This window comes from Hemitrygon akajei, chromosome 14 (assembly GCF_048418815.1).
Source record: "Hemitrygon akajei chromosome 14, sHemAka1.3, whole genome shotgun sequence".
Classification (NCBI taxonomy): domain Eukaryota; kingdom Metazoa; phylum Chordata; class Chondrichthyes; order Myliobatiformes; family Dasyatidae; genus Hemitrygon; species Hemitrygon akajei.
Window position 1 is genome coordinate 83,013,360 of NC_133137.1, and position 23,804 is coordinate 83,037,163.

The 23,804-nt window shown below is 39.7% G+C and overlaps 1 protein-coding gene across 2 annotated transcripts in view; it reads left to right on the forward strand.

Moving 5' to 3' along the window:
• The first annotated feature begins 252 nt into the window (after window positions 1-252).
• gdi2 (GDP dissociation inhibitor 2) overlaps window positions 253-23,804 on the forward strand; it is a 33,933-nt gene continuing 10,381 nt past the window's right edge. Inside the window, exons 1-6 of one of the 2 annotated variants that reach the window (XM_073066484.1) lie at window positions 253-410; window positions 15,476-15,583; window positions 17,325-17,424; window positions 19,751-19,885; window positions 21,138-21,336; window positions 22,768-22,899. In XM_073066484.1, the coding sequence (XP_072922585.1) occupies window positions 366-410; window positions 15,476-15,583; window positions 17,325-17,424; window positions 19,751-19,885; window positions 21,138-21,336; window positions 22,768-22,899 (719 nt within the window). In that variant the 5' untranslated portion in view covers window positions 253-365. Of the gene's footprint in view, window positions 411-15,475; window positions 15,584-17,324; window positions 17,425-19,750; window positions 19,886-21,137; window positions 21,337-22,767; window positions 22,900-23,804 lie in introns of those variants that run through there. The other variant, XM_073066485.1, reaches the window with a different exon arrangement.

Below are 23,804 nucleotides of genomic sequence, written 5' to 3' on the forward strand. Positions count from 1 at the left end.
ATTTGCTAAACTGCCGGCGGAATGCTTGCCTTTAATGCTCATGCGCAGGACGTCCCTCCTGAGGAATGCTGCTACGCAGCAATCAGGGAAAAAAAACCTACGCATGCGTTGGAAGCCCCCCTTGCCGGTGCCCATCCGCGCATGCGCGCTTCTTGGCGTGCGAGCCAGTGCGCATGTGCGAGAGGAGGCGCGGCGATGGCGGAGGGAGGGGATGTTTCCGGCGCATGCGTACTGGCCGCGGAGGAAATTTTTTTGAACAAACGAGCAAAAAGAGTGGAGGGGTGTGGTGCGCGTGCGCAGTCCCGGCAGGGGGGTTAGAAGTAACGGGTTGAGTTCGCCGCTGAGCACCGAGAACAATAATCATCATGGATGAGGAGTATGACGTGATCGTGCTGGGCACCGGACTCACGGTGGGTCAGGGCTGACGGTCGGGATGGGGATGGGGATGGGGATGGGTGTTGCCGCCGCAGCCACCGCCCACCCGCTTGGTTGAGGCCTCTGTCCGAGCATCTGGCCTGCGAGCTGAGTCAGCCTGCGGCTCGGCGGCTGTAACCGTTCAAAGTCACACGAAAACGGCCGGTGTGATTTCCATCCCGCTCCTTTTGCATTTCTTCGTCGTGTTCGGCGCAGCCCCGTTTTGCTTCCCCCATCCGTAGGTTTCTATTTCATATTCTTATGTGTTTTACCTTTATCACCAGCGACCTGGACTATGGTGAAGTGCTAGAAGTAGAACTTCCCTCGGTGCAGTGTTTTCCTGCTGGTCTGGCTGGTGAAGGAGAATGGTTGTTTATTCAACCGTGTCGACTTCAAATGAGTGCATTATGCAAGCAATACAATGGCGATTCCTTTCACTCCCTGCATTTTAATGCCATCCCGTCACGTCATGAGGCGAAGCGGCACTCTGCACAGCATTGTGAATTTTAGATATATGTAGAAGAGTTACAATCACGGTAATTCGCATCATCCTTCCAATTCCGCCTCCCGCCCCACGTATATTCCTGTAGGTGGATACAACTGATGGAATGGTCGAGTTTAAGATGATTAAATTCTCAAGACAGATCCTTTTTAGGTCCGGATCTTGAGTTGAATATATGGCACTGTTCTGAACTGAGTCTTGGTTTTATTGTACTTTTTTGGTTTCACAAAGAAATGTAAATTGTTGCATTAGGTACAGTAGTTTATTTGAGGCAGGTTGTTCATACGTCAGGAGCAGCTGTTGGGTCATTACCATCTTGCAGTAGAAATGTATCTGTTTGAGGAGTTTATTCAAGTTAGTAAAAAGATTAAAATATAATTACAAATTTACTCATGCCTTGGTTCTCGTGCCCTTCTGTATCTCAGATGGATGCAACATTTTCTATACAGGAATGTTATTTCACTTCATTTACCATGTTCTCTCAGTAAATACTTGTACCACACGCTTTCCCCTTTCTTTAGATGTAGAAGTTCTGCTTTGCTTTCATCTCTTGTTAGCAAGTAAAATTTGATGGAGAAAATTTATAATGGAGAATAGCAGTTTTGTAAAGTGGCTTTCATGAATCCTGTTTCTGAAAACACATTAAAGACAATTAATTTCAATGCCATTACTACTTTAATGTTACAGTTTGCATAACAGACTTTCTAAATAGCAATTTGTTCATTTGTTAGTTGATGGCTAAATATTGACCAAGGCATCCAAGAAAATACCTGTATTCCTTTGGAAATGTTGATATGGAGCCTTTGCCCATATGATGAATTGAATAGTGAGCTTAAGGTAAAGGAACTCTTAGGGTCAGTGATCACAATAGTATAGAATTCACCCTGCATTTTGAGAAGAAGCTAACGTCAGATGTATCAGTATTAGAGTGCAGTAAAAGGAATTCCAGAGGCATGAGAGAGGAGCTGGCCAAAATTGATTGGAAGGGAATATTAGCAGGGAGGACAACAGGGCAAAAATGGCTGGTTTCTGGAAACAATTTGGAAGATGCAAGACAGACTCTCCCTAAAGAAGTAGTGTTCTGAAGGCAGGATGATGCATTTGTGGCTGGTGAGGTCAAAGCCAAGGAGAGGGCAGATAATATAGCAGAAATTAGAGGGAAGTTAGAGGTTCGGGAAGCTTTTAACAACCAACTGAAGGGAACTAAAAAAAGTCATAAGTCAAAGGTGGAATATGAAGGTAAGCTAGTCAATAATAGAGGATACAAAAAGTTTCTTCAGATATGTAAAGTGTAAAAGAGAGGCAAGAGTAGCTGGAAAATGATGCTGGAGAGGTAGTGATGGGAGACAAGGAAATGGCGGATGAACTGAATAGGTATTTAGTATCAGTCTTTACTGTAGAAGACACTAGCAGTTTGGGGACAGAAGTGAGTGAAGTTGCCATCATTGGAGAAAAGGTGCTTAGTAAACTACGGTAAATGGTTTGGAGGTAGATGAGCCACCTGGACCAGATGGTCTGCACCCCAGGGTTCTGAAATTGATGACTGAAAAGATTGGAGGCATTAGTAATAATTTTTCAAGCAATCTATGTATTTTGGCATGGTTCTGGAGGGCTGGAAAATTGCAACTGTCACTCCAATCTTCAAGAAGGGAGAAAAGCAGAAGAAAGGAAATTATACGCCAGTTAGTCTGACCTCAGTGGTTGGGAAGATGTTGGAGTTGATAGTTAAGGATGTGGTTTTGGGGTATTTGGAGGCACACGATAAATTAGGCTGTAGTTGGCATGTTTATTTTTTTTTAAAGGAAAAATTTGCCTGACAATTCTGTTGGAATTCTTTGAAGAAATAACAAGCAGGATAAACAAAGGAGAATTGGTAGATGTTGCATACTTGGATTTTCAGAGAGCCTTTGACAAGGTGCCACACATGGCTGTTTAATAAGTTAAGTGCCTATGATGTTATAGGAAAAATTACAAGCATGGATAGAGCATTGGCAAAAGGCAAAGAGTGGGAATAAAGGGAGCCTTTTCTGGTTGGCTGCTGGTGACTAGTGGTGTTCCATAGGGGTCTGTGTTGGGACTGCTTTTTACGTTACATGTCAATGATTTGGATTATGGAGCTGATGGTTATATTGCCAAGTTTGCCGTTGAAACGAAGAATAGGTTGAGGGGAAGGTAGTTTTGACGAAGCAGAGATGCAACAGAAGGAATTGGACAGATAGGAGAATGGGCAAAAATGTGGCAGGTGGAATGCAGCATTGGGAAGTGTAAGGTCGTGCACTTAGAAGTAGACTATTTTCTAAATGGAAAGAAAATTTAAAAATCTGAGGTGCAAAGGGACTTGGGAGTTCTCGTGCAGGATACCCTAAAGGTTAGTTTGCAGGTTGAATCGATGGTCAGGAAGGCAAATGCAACGTTAGCATTCATTTTGAGAGGACTAGAATATAAAAGCAAGATGTATTATTGAGCCTTTATAAAGCAGTTGAAGAAGTGTGAGCAGTTTTGGTCCACCTGTCTAAAAAAGGATGTGCTAACATTGGAGAGGGTTCAAAGGAGGTTCACAAATATTACGGATTGAAAGGCTTATCGTATGAGAAGGTTTTGATGGCTCTGGGCCTTTACTCACTGGAATTCAAAATAATGAGAGGGATCTCAGTGAAGCATGTTGAAAGGCTTCAATAGAGTGGATGTGGAGAGGATATTTCCTATGGTGGGGGAGTCTAAGACCAGCGGATATAGCCTCAGAATAGAGGGATGTTCATTTAGAATGGAGATGAGGAAGACACTCTAGACTGGTGAATCTGTGGTATTTGTTGCCACAGGCAGCTATGGAGGCCAAGTCATTGGGATTACTTAAGGCAAAGGTTGATAGATTCTTGATTAGTTAGGGCATGAAGAGAGATGGAACAGACTCAATGGGCCAGTGGCCTAATTCTGCTCATTTATTTTGTGGTCTCTTATGTGGATGTTTAAGTGGAATGTCAGCATAGAAATCTGTCCATATACAGTCGTGAGGCTAGATTTTTTGATAGAAGTTTGTCATCAGGAAAAATTTTGTCTCCATATGTTGCCTATTCTCAACTTTCAGCTGTATTGACTTCAAGATGAAGGTCTGATCCATGACCACTGAATTTAAATGAGCAGCTTGTACAGCTAAATATTATGTTTGTTTTAAATTTTCATTGTAGTCTTTCAGTATGTTAGTAATTTGGTGTCAGTGTTGCTGATGGGAACCAGAGGATCTGCAGTAAGCAGAAGTGAGAGGCAATTCATAGCGTTGGATAGGAGCAAAAATAGTCACAGATGGTACACTGTTTAATGTGGAAGTGTGTGACCCCAGTTTCTCAGTTCTGCTTTGAAATGAAAATTTTAGTAACCATCTATCTCAGGTGGAAGTTGTTTTTCTGAAATTAATGAGGGATGAAGTGATTCAGCAGGAACATGATTAGAAGGTTGTGACAGTTATTTATTTAAATTCTTTCCTTATCAGGGGACTTGTGCTGCTTACTTTAAGGGGCAAGCTATCATCTAGGTATATCGAATTAGTCTCCTTTACAGAAATCAAGTTACAGCTAGGTGAATAGGATTAAAGACATGGCATTTGTAAAGAGGAAGACCTGAGGGAGATGAATGGTTTGAAAAGTGAGGGGAAGAAATGCATGTTAGTGGGACATAGATTTATGTTGCTAGTTGACAGTATGTACATTTATAGAAAAGAAACCAAATTATGGTAGTAAAATCACATGTTTTGATTTTAAATTCAGTTCCTTAAAGTTGTTACAGCCAGTAGGGTTAGTGCAGGGCCTGTTATCTATTAAATACTCCCAGTGTCATGCAACTCTGACAGTTAAGTCCAGCTCCTGACCTTCACATGTGGCTTGGTTCCTAAGCCCAGCGGAACAGTTTCTACTGACAAGAGATGAGACAAAGGTGGGTTACTGGCACCTTAAAATCGGTCCTTTAGGTAGATGGGGCTTGTCAGCCATTGTTGTCAGTTCAGCTAGGAGAAGGAAAATTGATCTCAAATCTCTGTTGCCTTGCGGCTATACCCATTCATAGAGAACGCTTTGGAAGTAAACCCTGAGAAAAATATGGAGCTGGAGTACCAAAGGGTGTCTTACATTGAGTTCAACCCCTGCGATGCTGCTCATGCCAAACTGTATCAGTCTCTCCCTTTCCTTTGGATTCATCAGCTGCGTGGAGAGGGGGAGCTTGCTATATGGGCAACAGCTTGCTCTCCATATTGTACTGCCCTGGCTTGCATATCATGTAGACAGTTGGCATGTGACATCTGTGGTTTGCCCCGCAAACAGTGGGCCTTAATTTTAAATTCAGTATTTTGTTTTAGTTCTTTAGTGATTATTCTTGAGCATATGACTTAGAATATAAGCTGAAAGTATGGCATAGCATTTGTCTGTACACCCGGTGGTCGTTTATTAGGATTTGAAGAGGGGATGGGCAGGGAAATTTATTTTTTTTACCAGAAGAAATTGAGATTCATGCTACCAGGTTAGAGGCTACCCAGGTGGCATATAGGTGTTGCTCCTCCAACTTGAGTGTGGCCTCATCTTGGCACAGGAGGAGCCCATGGACTAACATGTTGGAGTGGGAAGGGGAATTGAAAAGTTTGGCCACTGGGAAGTTCCACTTTTGGTGGATGGAGCGGAGGAGGTGCTCGATGAAGTGGTCCCCCAACTTATGCTGGGTCTTGCCAGTGCAGAGGAGGCAACAACAGATGACCACAAATTCTCCACCCTCTGGCTAAAGAAATTTTTCACATCTATTTTAAATGGAAGCCCCTCTATCCTGAGTCTTGTCCTAGACTCCCCCACCATGGGAAATACCCTTTCCACATCTACTGTCTAGGCCTTTTAACATTTGAAAGGTTTCAATAAGATCCCTTTTCATCCTTCTAAATTTCTGTGAGCACAGATCCAGAGCTATCATACGAGGAACATTTGATAACCTTTTCTTTCCCGGAACCATCCCCTTGAGCCTCCTCTGAACCTTCTCCAATGCCAGCACATCTTTTCACAATACTCAAGGTGAGGCCTCACATTCTAGACATTGCATTTACCTTACTCACCACCGACTCTACCAGCAAGTTAACCTTTAGGGTTTTCTGCGCAAGGGCTCCCAAGTCCTCTCAGCTTGTTGGATTTTCTCCCCATTTAGAAAATAGTCTGCACATTTATTTCTTTACCAAAGTGCATGACCATGCATTTTCCAGCATTGTACTTTATTTGCCACTTTCTTGCCCATTCTCCTAATCTTGTCTGTCCTTCTGCAGCCTATCTGTTTCTTCAATACTACCTGTCCCTCCACCAATCTTTGTATCATCTTTAAATTTGGCAACAAAGCCATCTATTCCATCATCTAAATAATTGATATAAAAAGATGCGGTCCCAACACTGAACCCTGCAGAACACCACTAGTCACTGGCAGCCAACCAGAAAAGGATCCTTTTATTCCCACTTGCTGCCTCCTACCAATCAGCCAATGCTCTAATTATGCCAGTAACTTTCTTGTAATACCATGGGCTCTTAACTTGGTAAGCAGCCTTAAGTGATACCGTATCAAAGGCCTTCTGAAAGTCCAAATATACAGCATTCACTGGATCCCCCTTATCTAACATGTAATCTCCTCAGAGTTCCAACAGGTTTGTCAGGCAAGATTTTCCCTCAAGGAAACTATGCTGTCTTTGTCCTATCATGTCCTGTGTCACCAAGTACTCCATAATCTCATCCTTTACAATTGACTCCAACATCTTCCCGACCACTGAGGTCATGTTAACTGCCTATAATTTTCTCTCTGTTGCCTTCCTCCTTTCTTAGAGTAGAGTGACATTTGCAATTTTCTAGTTCTCTGGCACCATGCCAGAGACCAATGATTTTTGAAGGATCATTACTAATTTCTCCACAATCTCTACTGCTACCTCTTTCAAGGTTAAGCTGTGATTTAGTGGTAGGGTCTCTTTAGAGTTGGGGGAAGTTGTGTAAGATGATGTGTTGGATGCCAGGGCTCATGGGTGGTAAAGTCAAGAGGAAATCTATCACTTTTAAGGTGAGAAGATGGGGTGAGCACAGGTATTCGGGATATGGAAAAGATGTGGGTGAGGACAAAATCAGTAGTGTAGAAAGGGAAAACTCTGTTCTTTGAAAGAGGAAAACATCTCTGATGTTGTGGAAAGGAAAGCCCTATCCTGGGAACAGATGAAGCAGAGGCAAAGGAACTGTGAAAATCGAATAGCAATTTTACGGGAGAAGGGTGGGAAGAGGTATAGTCAACATAACTGTAGGAATTGGTAGGTTTGTAATAGATGTCAGTTGACAGTTTGTCTCCAGAGAAGGTGAGAGGGACCAAGAAAGGGGAAGGAGGTGTCCGAAATGGACCAAGTGAATTTAAGGGCAGGGTGAAAGTTGGAGGGATTGTTAATGAGATTGACAAGCTCAGCATGGCACCAATGCAGTCGTCAACATAGTGGAGGAAGATTTGGAGAGTATTATCGGGGAAGGCTTTGCACATGGACGATATACTACATAGCCAACAAAGAGGCAGGCATAGCTGGGCCCCTTGCAGGTGCCCATGGCTACTCCTCAAGTCTGGAGGAAGTGAGAGGAGCTGAAGGAAAAGTTGTTGTGGGTGAGGGCCAGTTCTGCCTGTTGGAGGAGGGGGTGGAGGAGAATTGGTAGGTTCTTTTATTAAGGAAGAAGTGGGGAGCTTTGAGTTCGTTTTGATGGGGGACAGGAGTATATAGGGACTGAACATCCGTGTTGAAAATTAGGTAGTCAGGTTCAGGGAATTTAAAGTTATTTAGGAGTTTGAGAGGATGAAATTGAATACAGGAGTTGGGATGTAATGATGAAGTTGTATAAAACATCGGTGAGCCCTAATTTGGTGTATTATGTGCAGTTCTGGTCACATACCTACCAAAAAATATCAATAAGGTTGAAAGAGTAGAGAAAATTGACAAGGACATTGCTTGGGTTTCGAGGACCTGAGTTAAAGGGAAAGGTTGAATAGGTTAGGACTTTATTCCCTGTAGTGTTAAAATGAGGGGTAATATGATAGAGGTATGCAAAATTGAGGGGTATAGATAGGGTAAATGCAAGCAGTCTTTTTCCACTAAGATGGGTGGGACTACAACTTGAGGTTATGAGTAAGGGTGAGTGGTGAATTATTTAAGGGGAGCTTTACTCAATTGATGAGAGTCAATAAAATAAACCGTTGAGTGTGAAATGAGCTGCCAGTATAAGTGAATGAGTTTGATTTCAGCATTCAAAGGAAGTTTGAACAGGTACATGGATGAAAGGGGTATGGAGGAACTAGGCAGAATAATAGTTTAATGTGGACTAGATGGGCTGGAGGGCATTTTTCTGTTCTATAGGTTGTTTACACTGCAGACAGAATTTTAGTCAAAGGACTGGGACTAAACCTGTAACGCCCCTTTGTTACTAGATCAAATATTGGCAATTGCATTCAGATTTGGACTTAAAAAACCAGTGTATCTGGATTATGTAAGGAATATAGTGAGATATCTTGGACTAGGGAGATTAAGGTAGATCAATGTGCAAGCATGAGATGGGAGGGAATGTCATTGAAATTTTGATCACTGATACCCGTCAAATAACCAAATTAATTGGTCTCATTTTCTCCAGTTTTGTCTGCATATCATGTTTGAGATTGAAATGTGCACTTTTAATTGGTAGTTAATTCCTCAGGCATCTTTAGAAATTTTTCTTGATAATTAGTGAGTTGAGGCTGTGATTTATGTATTCCTAATGAAATTGTTTCAAATCTGCATTTGTCATTGGATACATACTAATTTTTTTTTAATGCTAATCTGTTACTAATAAGTGTTTAGAGACACAGGGCAATTAGTATTTTATAGGTATCTACTGCAGTATAGAACAAGGTCTACACAGACTGACTGACGCTCAGGTTTAATTGCTTGTTTTGCAGCTAATGGGAAGAATTTCTCAAATCACTGAAAGTTGGCTAATGTTACTAATAATCATTATATAGAAGGTTTGTCACCTTGAGAATCTTGCCTTCAAGATGACACTACTATAAGGTCCTATTGCTGAATTGTCTGGATGGAGAGAAAAGATAGCTATCTTGTACCAGAGGGCATGCTTTTAAGGTTAGAGGGGGTAATTTCAAAAGAGATGAGGGGCAGTTTTTTTTTACAGTGGTGGGTGCCTGGAATGCACTGCTGAGGTGGTATTAGAGGCAAATACATAGTCATTTAGATAGGCATAAGAATGAGGAAAATGGAACTATATGGACATTGTGTAGGCACAAGAGAAATTTATTTGGCCAATTGATTCAGCACATTATGGGCCAAAAGGACCTTTACCCGTGCTGTACTGTTGACTCTGAAATTTTGATTTTTATTTTACTCTAAAAGGAGGATGTGGAAATTGATTTAAGCTGCAAAGTATTGTAATAAAAACCAATGTACCAAGCATTAATAAGGGAAAAATGTTTTCAAACTCTTAAGTGGATGCAGAATTGAAGTAAAATTAAAAATTGACTTCAGCTCGTCTCTGTTAAGAAAATAGAGTCCACTTCTGAGTCAATCTATTTCCTTTGGTGTCACTGATTATAGTTAAAAAGTAGGTCAGGCTTGAGTGGGTAACCACTTGTACACTAAATGGTGAATACTGCAAGAAATGAGCTCTTTAAACTCTTGGGCTCATTTCAGAATCAGGTTTAATATAACCAGCATAGGTCATGAAATTTGTTGTTAGGCTCCAGCAGTACATTGCGATACATAATAAAAAATTGATTACTCTGTGTTTGTGTGTGTGTGTATATTAACTAAGTAGTGCAAAAAAAAGTAGTGAGTTAGTGCTCATGGGTCCAAAGTCCATTCTGAAATCTGATGGTAGAGAGGAAGAAGCTGTCCCTGAATCATTGAGTGTGCACCTTCAGATTCCTGTACCACTGAGAAGAGGACATGCATTTTGCTGTTTGTGGAGTTATCTTATAAATGGGATTTGGTTTCTGCTTGATCCTAATTTTTAATTTTTGCATTTTGCAGACTGTGGCCACTATGACTTGCATTTTGCATGCCTTGCATAGTTAATGGACACTATGGTCCTATCCTTGGTGCATAACAGTATTCTTGTTCATGCTCAGCTCTAATTAGTCTTTCTCACTGGAAAAAAGTGCAGTGTTTTATTCGCACAATGCATGCAATGTAATGTGGGTAGCTTAGGGATTGGAAAATGGTGGGAAAAGATGTGAAGCAGCATCTGTGCAGAAAAGTTTTGGATTAATTCCATCAAGCCATCCACCATCTTTCCCCCACCACCCACTTTCTGCAGGGATCGCTCTCTATGCTATCCCCTTGTCCTCTCAGCCCTCCCTCCTCATACTTATCCTTGCAAGCAGAACAAGTACCACACCTGCCCCTAGACTACCTCCCTCTCTACCATTCTGGGCCCCAAACAGTCGTTACAAGTGTGGTGACACTTCACCTGTGACTGCTAGGTCATCTACTGTATCTGATGATCCTGGTGTTGTCTCCTGTAAATCTGTGAGACCTGACATAGATTGGGAAACAGCTTCTCCGAGCATCTTGGCACCGTCTGCCACAAAGCAGGATCTCCCAGTAGCATTACAACATTTACATTTGTAGATCAGAATTTTCAGAATTAAGTGTTTTGCAAAATTGTTTTGCCCTAAATTGGTCTGGATTGCTTGAAACATTATACAGCTTTATTAACCAACTTGTTTCACAGTTTAATTTGAAATTTCTATTTGGTATCTAAATTTGCTGTTTCATTTTGAGGATTTTCTAGAGAAATTTAAAAATAATTCCTAAAGTTAGCTTTAAGTATCATCAGAATAACCATATTTTACCCTCCTGGTGAAAACCCATGCAGATCTTTCCCAGATTATAAGCAGCTGATTTGTGATGCAAGTTGGTGCAGACAAGAAGTGTTTGGATGACTGGTGGGATAAATTTGCCATCTGCTGAAAGCATCTTCTGCTGTGTGGGAACTCGGTACGTGGCAATATCTGAGTGGTTGAGTTAAAATACCCTGGTTAAACCACTTATTGCCCTTGGTAGGGTTATGTTTTTATTGAAATATTGCTGGATGGCTTCATTTCCAACTTTGATCAGTTAAGCTTATGATCAGTTCTCAGGATCAAACCCCAATGTAACCTGGGAAAACCTGTTCTAGGATCTGTAGTATGTAACTGTATGTAGGTCATGCTGATTTATCAATAATGGCATGGCCTACATAGAATGAGGCACACAACAAGGATGGGCGCCTCTCTCCTTTAATATTTACTATATCTATTGAACCACTTGCACATTTAATTAGAAACTCTCCTCAGATCTCCCTTGTTACAATAGGTACATCACCGCCCTTGATGTCACTTTACGTGGATGATACACTAGTTAATATGGCAAATATTCAACAACCTCTCCCCTATGTTTTATCTTTCTTCCTTAATGAACAGCTTCGGTCTTGGTAGGGATTAGATTTATTTTTCTTTTGGAATAAATTAGTATAGTTTAATATTACTGTTGATTAACTTGTATGAACTTTTTAAAAGCTATTATTAATGCTTTTTGAGATAGTGATTTAGATGCATATCATATTTTTTACTGAGTTAAGTATTGTATGTAATTAGTTTTGCTACAATACAATACAATACAATACAATACATACAGTGTATGGGACATTGGAAAAAAAGTTGAATTTCCCCATGGGGATGAATAAAGTATCTATCTATCTATCTGAATGCAGGGTAATATTGTTATTATGAACAGATATAATGTAACTGCTGTTTTTTTCATCTTTTCTGACCTTTTATATGCACTTGTACTCTGTATTCTATGTAGAAACTAAAATATTGGAAAAGAAAAAGAAAAACACTGGAGCAATTTGGATTTCTTTCAGGATACAAAGTTAATAGCAGTGATGCTGATTAATACAGATAAAAGTAAGGTGTCTGTCCCTCCCCAGATTAAGGTTACAAATGAGGTCCTCTACTTGGGTATTAAAGTTAATACTTATCTATAGTCTGTGGCTAAAACAAATTACTCTTTAATTTTGAAAAAAATAGAAGATATTAATAGAGACACCTGCCATCATCAGTCCCAGCCCGTATATTGGTCATTAAAATGAACATCTTACCCCGCATTAATTTTATCAGCTCAATGATCTCACTTGCGTCTCTGGCAGGATATTGGCAAAAACTAGACTCCTTACTACGATGCTATGTTTGGAACGGTAAACAACCCAATATAAAGTGGTCAGCTGTACAATTCAAAAAGTCGGATTAGGGAATTGGCATGTCCAAATTTTAAACTGTATCACTGGGCATTTGTATTAAAAAGTCTTAGCTATTGGATGGAGGAGGATAAAGTTTCGTCATGGAAAAATATAGAACAAGAGCTAATAGTACCAGTAAAGTTGAAGGACTTTCTCCTTATAGGTATGTCTACCAAAAAATGTGATTTGTATTACGGTCCAATTTTAACCCATATGCTACAAGTGTTTAGAGCAGCAGAAAAATTCCTAAAACTTAAAAGTGCATCTCCATCATGCAACAATAATCATTTTCTATCTGGGGGGAAGCCATTCACTAACAGAACTTGGGAGGATAAAGGTATTACTACTCTTCAAGATATTAATGGGGCAAGTACTATCTTTAGCTTCCAAGAACTGGTATCTCGATATAATATTGATAAACACACTCTTCTACTTTAGAATAAGATCAGCTTGTAAAGCCTACGGGGTTCCCTAGGGGTCAGATTTAAAGGACCATCCCATTTTAAGTTGGATACAGAGCCCTCTAAGGCAGATAATGTCATATATCTATGACAAATTAAACTCACAGAAATATATGCCCACATCAGGAATGAAAACCTGAGACAGGGACATATCTGAATTGAGACAAGACTTAGACTGGGATGTGACTTGGGATAATGCTGCTGGTGCTTTGAAAAACCCAAATCATTGATATAAACACTTGAAATTTTGTCATGGAGTATATCTAACATCGAGAATTAGACATCAAATGGGACTGGTTCCTGACCCATTTTGCCCTCGCAGAACCGTTGGCTCTTTTATACATGTTGTATGGGAATGTCCAGGGGTTTTGGCTTGTGGGGGGAGGTTATCAGTACTCTTAACAGAACTAACGGGGGTACAATTACCAATGGACCCCGTGGTACATCTTTTAAATGATGACTCCCACCTTTCCCTTAAGGAACAAACACGCAAAATCTGGCTGGCAGGCCAGCGTTGGAAGCGTCCTCGTGATATTTCAAGTACTCACTGGCTTTGGAGCTTTTTGGACATTTCTTATCTGGAATTATCATCAGCAAGAGTATGACCAAACACAATCTTAATGTGGACAAATTTGATATCTAATTTAAAAGATCTTCTGTTAAAATAGGAATGCTTTGTGTATGCACTACCATACAGTTGGTTGGTAGAGGGGAGAGGGGGATGGGGTTGAGGATTGGGGGGTGGCTGGGTTAAACAGTCAAAATGTAATTGACAACTGGTTGAATTGAATGTAATTTGTTGACGTTGCGCTTTTTAAAAAAAAAAAGTGATTTAACAAAAAATGATAATAGCATAGCCTGATGAAACATCCTGACCCAATCAAATGTCAAACTTTCCATCAAATGCAATGCAGATAGTTCACAAGGTATGATATTATGGTGAAGTGTAACATTTCACTGTTGAGCAATGAAACTTGTTTATTTTGGTGATCTGGGTGTCTGCATTTGATGACTAATTTGAGGCTATTTGAGATCTCACCTGGACTGTACACACCGGCTTTGTGGCAAAAACAAGCACAACAGCCTCTCTTCCACCTCAGATGACTGAAGAACTTCAGTAGGGACCCCCCCCAAAAATCCTCAAGACTTTCTACAGGGGCACCATTGAGAGCATACTGACTGGCTGTATCGCCACCTTGTACGGGAACTGCACCAACCTTGATCATTGGGCACTGCAGAGGGTGGTGAAGCCCAGTGCATCTGTGGATGTGAACCTCCCTCCGTTGAGGACATTTATACTAGAAGGTGTAGAAAGAAGGCCTGGAAGATCATTGGGGACGCCATTCACTCCAACCATAAACTATTAACAACTGTTTCCGTCTGGCAAACGGTACCTCACCATTAAGGCCAGGACCAACAGGCTACGGGATAGCTTCTTTCCACAAGCCATTAGATTTTTAAATTCACATTTAATTCACAGGTCTTGATACATTGTGACAGAGTCATCACCCAAAGGTTTTTGCTCTCCCACATTGTGGGATGGGTGTAAGATTTATCTTCTTTTGGTCAGATGGTGACACGCTCGGTTGCAGTGGTTTCTTTAAGACCAAACAAAGGTGTAATTATTTGTCTTTTATATCTTTTGTGTGATTGTAAGACATTGCTGAATATTCAGAACATTTAAGTGCTGCAGGTCTGTGCCACTGGCAAATTGGTTGATTGGAGTAGAGCTAGACTAGTTGTGCACCATGTTGCTGGCAACTACAGCCACCCAAGGAGGAAGGTGTCAGAGGCAGTGTGCAGTCTAACAAATAGTGCAAGTGATTGTCTTGTAATTGCAAGTCCCTGTTGGACATGGTAATGTAGAATTCTGCGAGTCCAGTTAACCTGGTTCATTGCCAAGACCAATTAACGGGAGCTGTTTGGCCTCGGTTGTTGCGTGAACCAGACACCGTTGTGTCACCAATTGGTGCTGGTCTCCAGAGTTCACTCGATGGAAGACAAGCTGGATTGTGCTTATCTGTAGCTATAGTAGCACATGAGAACTGTGTACTTGTTCTTGCAAAAACATGGCTCCAGGACAATATCCCATGCTCCATCAATATACAGGCCATGACACTCAAGGGCCTGGGCTATATTTTTTCTGCTATCATAACTACAGTATATTTGTTGATCTGTTGTGTGTGAGCTTGAGACTTTTAGATCTTGCGTGGGTCAGACCAGACATTCTCCCCTAAATGATACTGGTGAACCAGAAGAGACTTTTTCAATAGTCCAGTAGTTTTTGTTTGTTACTTTGACTATAAATCCCACAACTGCATGATGGGATCTAAATTTAAATATTAGGATTGCTAATCCAGTTCAATGGATTGCAAGTGGAAATTTAGCTTCTGTGCCACCAATTTCTCCCTTGCATAGTAGCCATGTAAAGAACTGTTGTTTAAATATTTAAAACTTTGGATTGTAACTTTTTCATCGTAGAGTTTTGAGAATGTGGTTTGGCTTAATGCATTCTGTGTATTTATTGCACTAAAACTTATCCTGAATGCTGTTTAAACATTAAATCTGGATTACCGTTCATACTTGTTTAGGTCTGATCAATGTTCTCAAACTGGAAGAAAGTGCAGTGTTCCATTCACAGGATCATGCAATGTAACACAGATTTTTGATCAGAAAATGTTGGGAAAAGATGGGCGAGGGGGCATTACACAATTCAGTTATATGTGTCTATTGATTCAGTAAATGATTTTTTTAAAAATTTGGTCCAGCAGTCCAGTCCCTTACTTTAATTTACTTTTTCATAGGAATGTATCCTTTCTGGAATAATGTCAGTAAAAGGCAAGAAAGTCCTTCACATGGATCGCAACTCCTATTATGGGGGTGAAAGTGCATCTATAACTCCTTTGGAAGATGTAAGTATAAATTGTTTGCTTGCTTCCCTTGCATTCAAAACCTGTTTTTTTTCAGGATTATGGCTGTTACTGGCAAGGATGATGTGAATTCCTAATTGCCCTTCAGAAGGCAGCAGTGAACTGCTGGAGTCTTTAAGATGATGGAATTCCTACTGTAGTGTAAAGTTTGTCAAAAGATGAACGGGTGGTTATTACAGTGAAATGACAAGCAACTTTGAAGGGAAGGCAAATGTATGCTGCCTGTATTCCAATTAATAAAGGCTATGTGTTTAGGAAGTACTGCTGATGTAGTCTTTACAAGCAACTGAAGTGGAATTTATACACAATACATTGCTGGTGATGGATGGTGTGCAAATTAAGATGGCTGCTTTCTGCTGAATAAACCAAGCTGTTAGTGTTGTTGGAGGCTCTCCTCACAACTGAAATAAAGGATATAATGACATATTGCTAATATCTGCCTGAGTTGCTCATTGCAGGGTGTCCAGTTCCTGCTATGTCTTTGCAGTATTTTGTGGTTGTTTCTGTTTCTGATTGATGATGGGACTTCGTAATATTAACGTCATTAAATATTGAGATGTGGTTTGACTTGCTCTTAAGTATCTGGATTTCGTATAGTACCATATGGTGTGAGTGTTACAGCCATTCCTAGATTGAAAAAAAAATACATTTTTGGAAGAGGTTTAAATGAAATTTTGTAAGGCATTTGATCTATGTACAGAATGTAGTGCACTATTCATTATATGAATAGCTCTCGGTCAGACACAAGCCCTGTTGAATCACTGGCTGATTTGTAAAGCTAGGAATTGTTATGCTTGCCACATCAGCCCATACTTGAATGTTTTCCAGGTCTTGATACAATTTTAACTTTCTGTATTCAAAATAAAAGTAATGGAAGTTTTCCTAATTCTTAAGATTCTGCTTTATTATCATGAGCTTTTTGATCCTAGGCCTGATTTCTGGCTTAATTGGTTTATTCCGTTGCCCACACTAAACTAAGCTGGAATGTTTGATTTTTGAATGGAATGAATTGAAATGTTTTATAATGCATACTTTACTCTTGTGAATCTTTGCAAGCAAGTATTCAGAACAAATGCTTTGATCTGTAATTTCAGTTTCTGGCTTGGAATGAAGAAAATTTTGGGTCAGAAATTTTCCACAGTTGGGTGTATCTGGGATTTGCCTTCCTATGGTTCATGGTTAAAAAGCAAATTTGGTGTATAGGAAATACCAGTTCTCGGCACTGGGTTGAATTTGGAACAAGTTCTTGAATTTTGCTATTAATAAGTAGTAGAAGATTTTCTTTTGGTTAGGTCTCTGCATCAGGCCACTATTCTAATTGTTTCAGATGGCTCATTGAAGCATCCATATGGAAATTTTGAACTTCATTCATAATAAGATATTGCATCAGGTTTTAAAGATTTGCTCCTAGTGGTGTTAATGAGGATTTTCTCTCTACCTGAGCCAGAGTAGTTTTGAATCAATAACATCTTAACGTGGTTTTTCTGTGGGGTTGTATCCACAAAAAGAAAATTGCTTTGTTTTGTAACATTAGTCAGAATTGCCTTAATCATTCATGAAGGAAAAATTAAGATTTAAAATTTTGGTCCTTGGGTGAAAAAAATGAGCTACTCATGATTGCAAAGGTTTGAATGTTTATTTGTCTGCATATGCAATTGAAAGAAATTGCTTTATCACCCACGCTTTCTGTTTGACTATTCTAAATTTGTACTCTCTTCCTCAGCTATATAAAAGATTTAACATCCCTGGTTCGCCACCAGAATCCATGGGTAGGGGAAGAGACTGGAATGTGGACCTGATCCCAAAGTTTCTTATGGCAAATGGTAGGACGAATGATTTGAAATTGTTTTAACTGAAAACAGTTTTAAACAAAATTATAGCTCCATCTAACTGGTGGAGAAACCAGTTAGGCAGAGCTGTAATTTTGTGCTAGCTCATGGCCATATACATTTGATATCTGGCGTTGTTCTCCAGGTCATATTGACATTGAGTTTGGTTGGAAGTCTGTGTTCTAATTACAATGGAAGGTGGTGCCACTAAGTTGTTAAGAATTGCATTAGTCCCAAGCTCAGTAATTTGCAGGAGTTTCCTGAGGAGTGCACTAGTGCATTTATATTTTGACTCCTATTGCTATTATCAAGTTTTCTGGTACATCAAGGTGCATTGGCTGATCCAAGAACATCAATGTCTGTACCTAGCCTTCTCCAATGTGGTTAAGATTTTTGACTCAAAACACAGCTTAGAAGGGCGTCTCCTATTTAGATCGCTTTAGAATTTGATTGGGCTGGCCAGTGGTGTAGTGTCATCAGCACTGGACTTTGAGGCGGATGGTCCTAAGTTTGAATTTAGCCTGATCCCAGCTGTCTCTGCACAAAAGAAAGGCCTGGCAGTCTGCTTCCATATCTTGCTACGAAAACCCTACAAACAACTACGTTATCTGTAGAGTCACTATGAGTCGACAATGACTTGATGACACCCAACAACAACAGAGCTTTTTTTACTTTTAAATCTTGCTGCAAAGTGTGCACATTGTGATCTAGGCCAGTGGGCTTGTAACAGCCCCCAATCCCATTGCAGACTCAAGCTGAACAAGTTTCATTAACATTGTCTCATCTTGCTGATTGTAATATTGTAACTCCTTCATGGCTTACACTGGACTGGAGTTGATCAACAGGTTAAAAGCCAAACTGTTACTAAAGTTCTTTACTTGAGGGTCAACATGGTCCCAGTCTCTGCCTTTGACCAGCAATATGGATACACCACTTGCAGATGTGTGTGTTTGGCATCCAACTCCACGTAACCACTTAAGTTCAGTGAAATGGCTAGAAGGATGTATCTCGCAAATAAACAGCCCCAAAACACAGATTGTATACCAGTCAGTCTCATTATACAGCCATCAACTATCCCTCCCCTCACAGGATAAAACAATGAAAATCTGTAGCAAAATGGTAGAAACAAGGATCACTCCTGTAATCTCAGCAGCTACTTGTTGTGAATACAGACATCATTGATAAAATTTATAACCATTTTTTCTTACTAAAAAGTATTCCAAGACCAGGCCCTCAAACTCCCACCAGCCTGTGTATTGATTAGCTTTCATGTACATTGGCGACGTGGACAAACAGAGGCATCCATGATCTGCCAGAATCTTCAACGGAATGGCAGAACATTGACTAATATCATTGTCCTTCCTCTCTGTACAGCATCTGCATCTTGAGGGTTCTGATAACACAACTCGAAGCAGTGAATGGTCTGTTTTATTGGCATGCTAAATACTTGATATTAATTGTGAAATTAGTACTGATTTAACAAAAAAAATTTCATAAGATATTCAGTCTGTTTAGGAATGAGGAGTGTTGGATGGTGGGGGTGGGGCAGAGAAATATAACTTCCTCACGGATTCATTGACATCCCAGGTCCTTGACTTCAATAAAGCACTTAAGATCATGAGTCTGTCTACATGACTAAAGCACATGAAGACCACGTGCAAGTTTAGCATGCAATATTCCTAATTAACACTTTGCCCTGAAAAGTGTCTCTTGGGGGCAGGTCTTGTACGGCCTCTTCTGAAACCATAGAACTAGTGTGGGTGCAAATTATTCTTGACCCCTGTAAATTGCCAAGTTGCATAGGGCAACATGGTAACCTAGCACTTAGCGCAATCTTGTCACAGTAATCACTGATTGCCACTGCTATTTGTAAGGAGTTTGTACATTCTCTCCATGACCGTGTACATTTCCTCTGGGTGCTTCAGCTTCTCCCACATTCTAAGGACGTACATTTAGGTTAATGAGTAGCGGATAAATTGTGTTGGTGTTGATATTTGTGGACACATGCATGCTACTCTGCACAATCTTGGCTGATTTGATTTGACGGAAACAACTCGCTGTATGTTTTGATGTACATGTGACAAAGCTAATCTTTAAATCTTTGTAGGGCAGATTGCAACTTGGGTGCAGATTGTTACACCACTAATAATACACAAGAAGCTGAATAACCGGCATATTAGCCATGACTAGGTGTTCTATAATCCTGGGTTCAACCCTCTCTAAAGGAAAAGCAGAGTGCTCAATTTTCTCCATTTCTTTTTTTTTCCTCTTTTTTTAACTGAAATCTGACATGGTTTCAAAATGTATAATCTCCTTGCAGGTCAACTTGTGAAGATGCTGCTGTATACAGAGGTCACCCGTTACCTTGATTTTAAGGTTGTTGAAGGCAGCTATGTTTACAAAAAAGGCAAAATCTACAAAGTCCCATCCACTGAGAAAGAAGCTGTGGCTTCCAGTGAGTAAAAAAAAAAATTTGTTAGAACATGGGGGATAATTGGTGTATGTTGTCAATATAATTCAGAAAGTTAGTTTCTGTAGAACATTTGACCCAATTGAAAACCATGGTTTGTTCAGAAACTTCTCTGTGGGATGGAGTGTGGAATCTTGGTGTTACCAGAGAATGAATTAATGCTTTTGTTTTGCAAATTAGCTTTGGGACTGTTGTCCATAATTGTGAATAAATTGCATCATTTTGTAAATGACAAATGAAAACTTGAAACCTAAAATGAAAAGCTCAGAGCATGTCAATTGGTATCTGTGGCACGGGAAATACCAGTTGTGTCTTAAGTCAGTAAATCAGCAGAGGAGTTGGAGCTGCTGCTATGCAGCTCTAGTGATGCAAGTTCCATCCAGGCCTTGTGCTGACTGAATGTGCCTTGGGTTAATTGGTTACTGTAAAATATCCCTAATGTTGATGCAGGAGAATCTGTATGTGGTTGTTGATGGTAAGCGAACAGGATGTGGGAATGAGCTGATTGGGGTGCTTTGAGAGCCAACATAGACTAAAATGTGTCCTGCAAAAAGTTAACCTTAAAGTTAGATATCAGTTAACCTTAAAGTTAGATATCAGTTAACCTTAAAGTTAGATATCAGTTAACCTTAAAGTTAGATATCAGTTAACCTTAAAGTTAGATATCAGTTAACCTTAATATTAGTAAAGATAGCAGGTCAGGCAGCATCTATGGAATGATGCTGAGTTCCTTCAGCCTTTTGTGTGTATTAATCTTAAAAGATAGCTCATTTTCTGTTTTTGGATAGAGTTGTTTGTAGGTCTGCATCTTTTAAAATGAGCCACACTTGATTGCAGATATACTGATTCTAATATATGACAAGCTGAATTTTTTTTTTCAATTGTTAGAATTTTAATCAGTTTTTAAATTCAGTGAATGACTTTTACTTTTTAACCAGTGAATTAGCAACTTTGCTTGTGTAATGAAACTCCACTAAAGCAATAATTCTGAGTCTCAGTAACCTAGGTATTAATGCTTAATATGTATTAATATACTGCTGCTCCCTCTCTATTCCACTGATAATTTTCCTATTGGCTCAGCAAAATTTATGGTGCAGCAACAATAACAATTGAGTTGGTATTTGGTTTTTAATCCTTTTGAATGGTTGTGATGGGTATTACCATTGTTCAGCGTTTCTGAGCTGTAGAATTGTCTGCACAATATATTTGGCTGAAATGTGAACTTTTTGTTCTGTAGGTATGCTTGGCCTTCTGGACAAGAATAGATATAGGAAGTTTTTACAGCGTGTTTTTCTTTACGATGAAAATGACCCCGCAACTTGGGATGGTTATCACCCCAAAGAGACAACCATGAGGAGCGTATTTGAGAAATGTAACTTGGGGACGGATGTCATGGATTTCACAGGCCATGCCCTGGCTTTATATAGGACTGATGAGTAAGTGTTAAACAGGAATGATTCTGTCTATCTAGTTACTTCTGAATGATTTAATTACTGCAATGCCTATAAAAAGTATTCACCCTCAGAAGTTTTCTTGTTTTATTGTTTTACAACATTGGATCACAGTGGATTTAATTTGGCTTTTTAACACTGATCAACAGAAAATAGTCTTGTGTCAAAGTGAAAACAGATGGCATATTGGTCTAAATTTACTACAATTGTTAAATACAAAATAATTGCATAATTACTCATTCCCTTCAAGTCAGTATTTAGTAGATGCGCCTTTGGCAACAATTATAGCCTTGAGTCTGTATGAATAGGTGAACTTATGGGGGGGGGGGTGAACTTTTTATAGGCACTGTATGTCATTCCTAATTGATCTAATTTGGTCTGTGCTTTATTATTTTAGCAGCTAGTAGTAGCAAAAAAAGCTGGTACACATTTCCTTATGATTGTGGTTGAACATCTGCTTGTATACCAAGTACCTGCTCCCTTCCCATAAATACTGATGTATTTTGTATTTTGAAATCTGTGCCTCTAGTTATATTGAATATTCTGGCTTGACAAGCGAATTCCACAAGTTCACCACCTTCTGCCCTAAATATTTTGCCCTGTATCTTGAGACTCTGACTCTAGTTTTAACTACCCTTTTGCCAAAAGAAACTTCATCATGGCATCTGGCTTTTAAAGCTGTCAGAATTTTATTTAAATATTGTCTCTTTTTGTATTATGAAAACAAACCTAGATGACCAGTTTGCGTATAATAGACCCACCATCCCAGTAATTGGACTTGTTAAAGGTAGCACAAAATGCCAAGAAGGGGTGACATTGCTTTCCAGGCTTGGGATTATGTCTTCTACTTGACTACCAAAGTGTTTTCATTAAATTTGGTCCGTTTTGAATTTGCAGGATTATATTCCCAGATTGGTTAAATTTCATGCTGGGGTAAGATGTCTCAGCCCTGAACATTACCAAAGTCCTGGCCAGGGCAAACCCTGAGTGCAGTAGGTTTTGAAGCTTTGTGCTTTTCCTTTCCTCCCCCATTTGATTGTATTCATTGCTAGTTTCTGATTTGTATTTGATGTCTTTGCTCTTTTTCTACATCTATGCAATTTCTCTTTATTGAACAATGTCCATCTCTGTGACTTGATCTGGTGGTTTGAGATTTTTTTCATTTACCAATGCCTACCAAAGCTACAGTTCTGTGGTTTTGACTCTGTGCATCATTTACTTAACTACTTTGAGACATCTGTCATATTAGGAATATTTATTTTAATCTCTACCCTTTGGGAGAAGCAGGTTTCAATGCTGCTGCCACTTTCTGTGAGTGAGGTTGTAAACCTGCTGGTGTTGACTGACACTTGTTACAGTCTGACCCTGTGATTATTTCTTAATGTTTTCTGAAAATAATTTTCATCCCTTTTTCAGTTACCTTGACCAGCCTTGCCTTGAGACAATAAACAGGATTAAACTTTATAGTGAATCGCTAGCTCGCTATGGGAAAAGTCCATACCTTTATCCACTTTATGGCCTTGGAGAGTTGCCTCAAGGTTTTGCCAGGTGAGAATTCTAACTGAGCTGTTTGTCTATGAAATTAATAAATGAACTATTAAATGTTTAGCAAAGTGGAACATTCTGTGAAGTACTCTAGAAAGGCCACAGTAAATGCATTTATAGGTAATTTGAGTATTGTCTTTGTACTGTAATAATGAGCATTGAATTGTAGCCCAATTTCAAACATCGTATGTAGAAGCTGCTGTGAGGCATTTTTCTTTGTCACTTGGAAGATACTAAGCATCTTCTAGAGGCTTATGTACAATGCTAAGTCCATACTAGGCTGAAGCGACTTCTAAAGGTTTTGCTTCAATAGATATACTTGAGGGTTGCAAATTTTGGTACCTATTTTTTTGTATGGCCTGCTAGCCCATTCCTGTTTGAGAAATATAAACACCACCTCTTTGAAGAGTTATCTAAGTAGCTTATACCATCTTAATATTTTTCTCTTGTTCCTGTATCCCAAAACAAAAAAAAATCCACTTCAGAGAATACTTACACATTTTTTTACTGGATTGGAGACCATAAAACATAGGAGCAGTATTGGGCTATTCCATCATGGCTGATCCCGGATCCCACTCCACCCCATACACCTGCCTTCTCAATTTTGAGGCTGTGCCCTCTAGTTCTGGATACCCTCACCATAGGAAACATCCTCTTCATATCCACCCTATCTAGTCCTTTCAACATTCCATAGGTTTCAATGAGATCCCCCCCCTCATTCTTCTAAATTCCAATGAGTACAGGCCCAAAGTTACCAAATGCTCCTAGTATGTCAACCCCTTCATTCCCAGAATCATCCTCATGAGCCTCCTCTGGACTCTCTCCGATGACAAAGCATCATTTCTGAGATATGGGTTCCAAAACTTTTGACAATACTGCAAATTCGGCTGGACTATTGTCTTATAAAG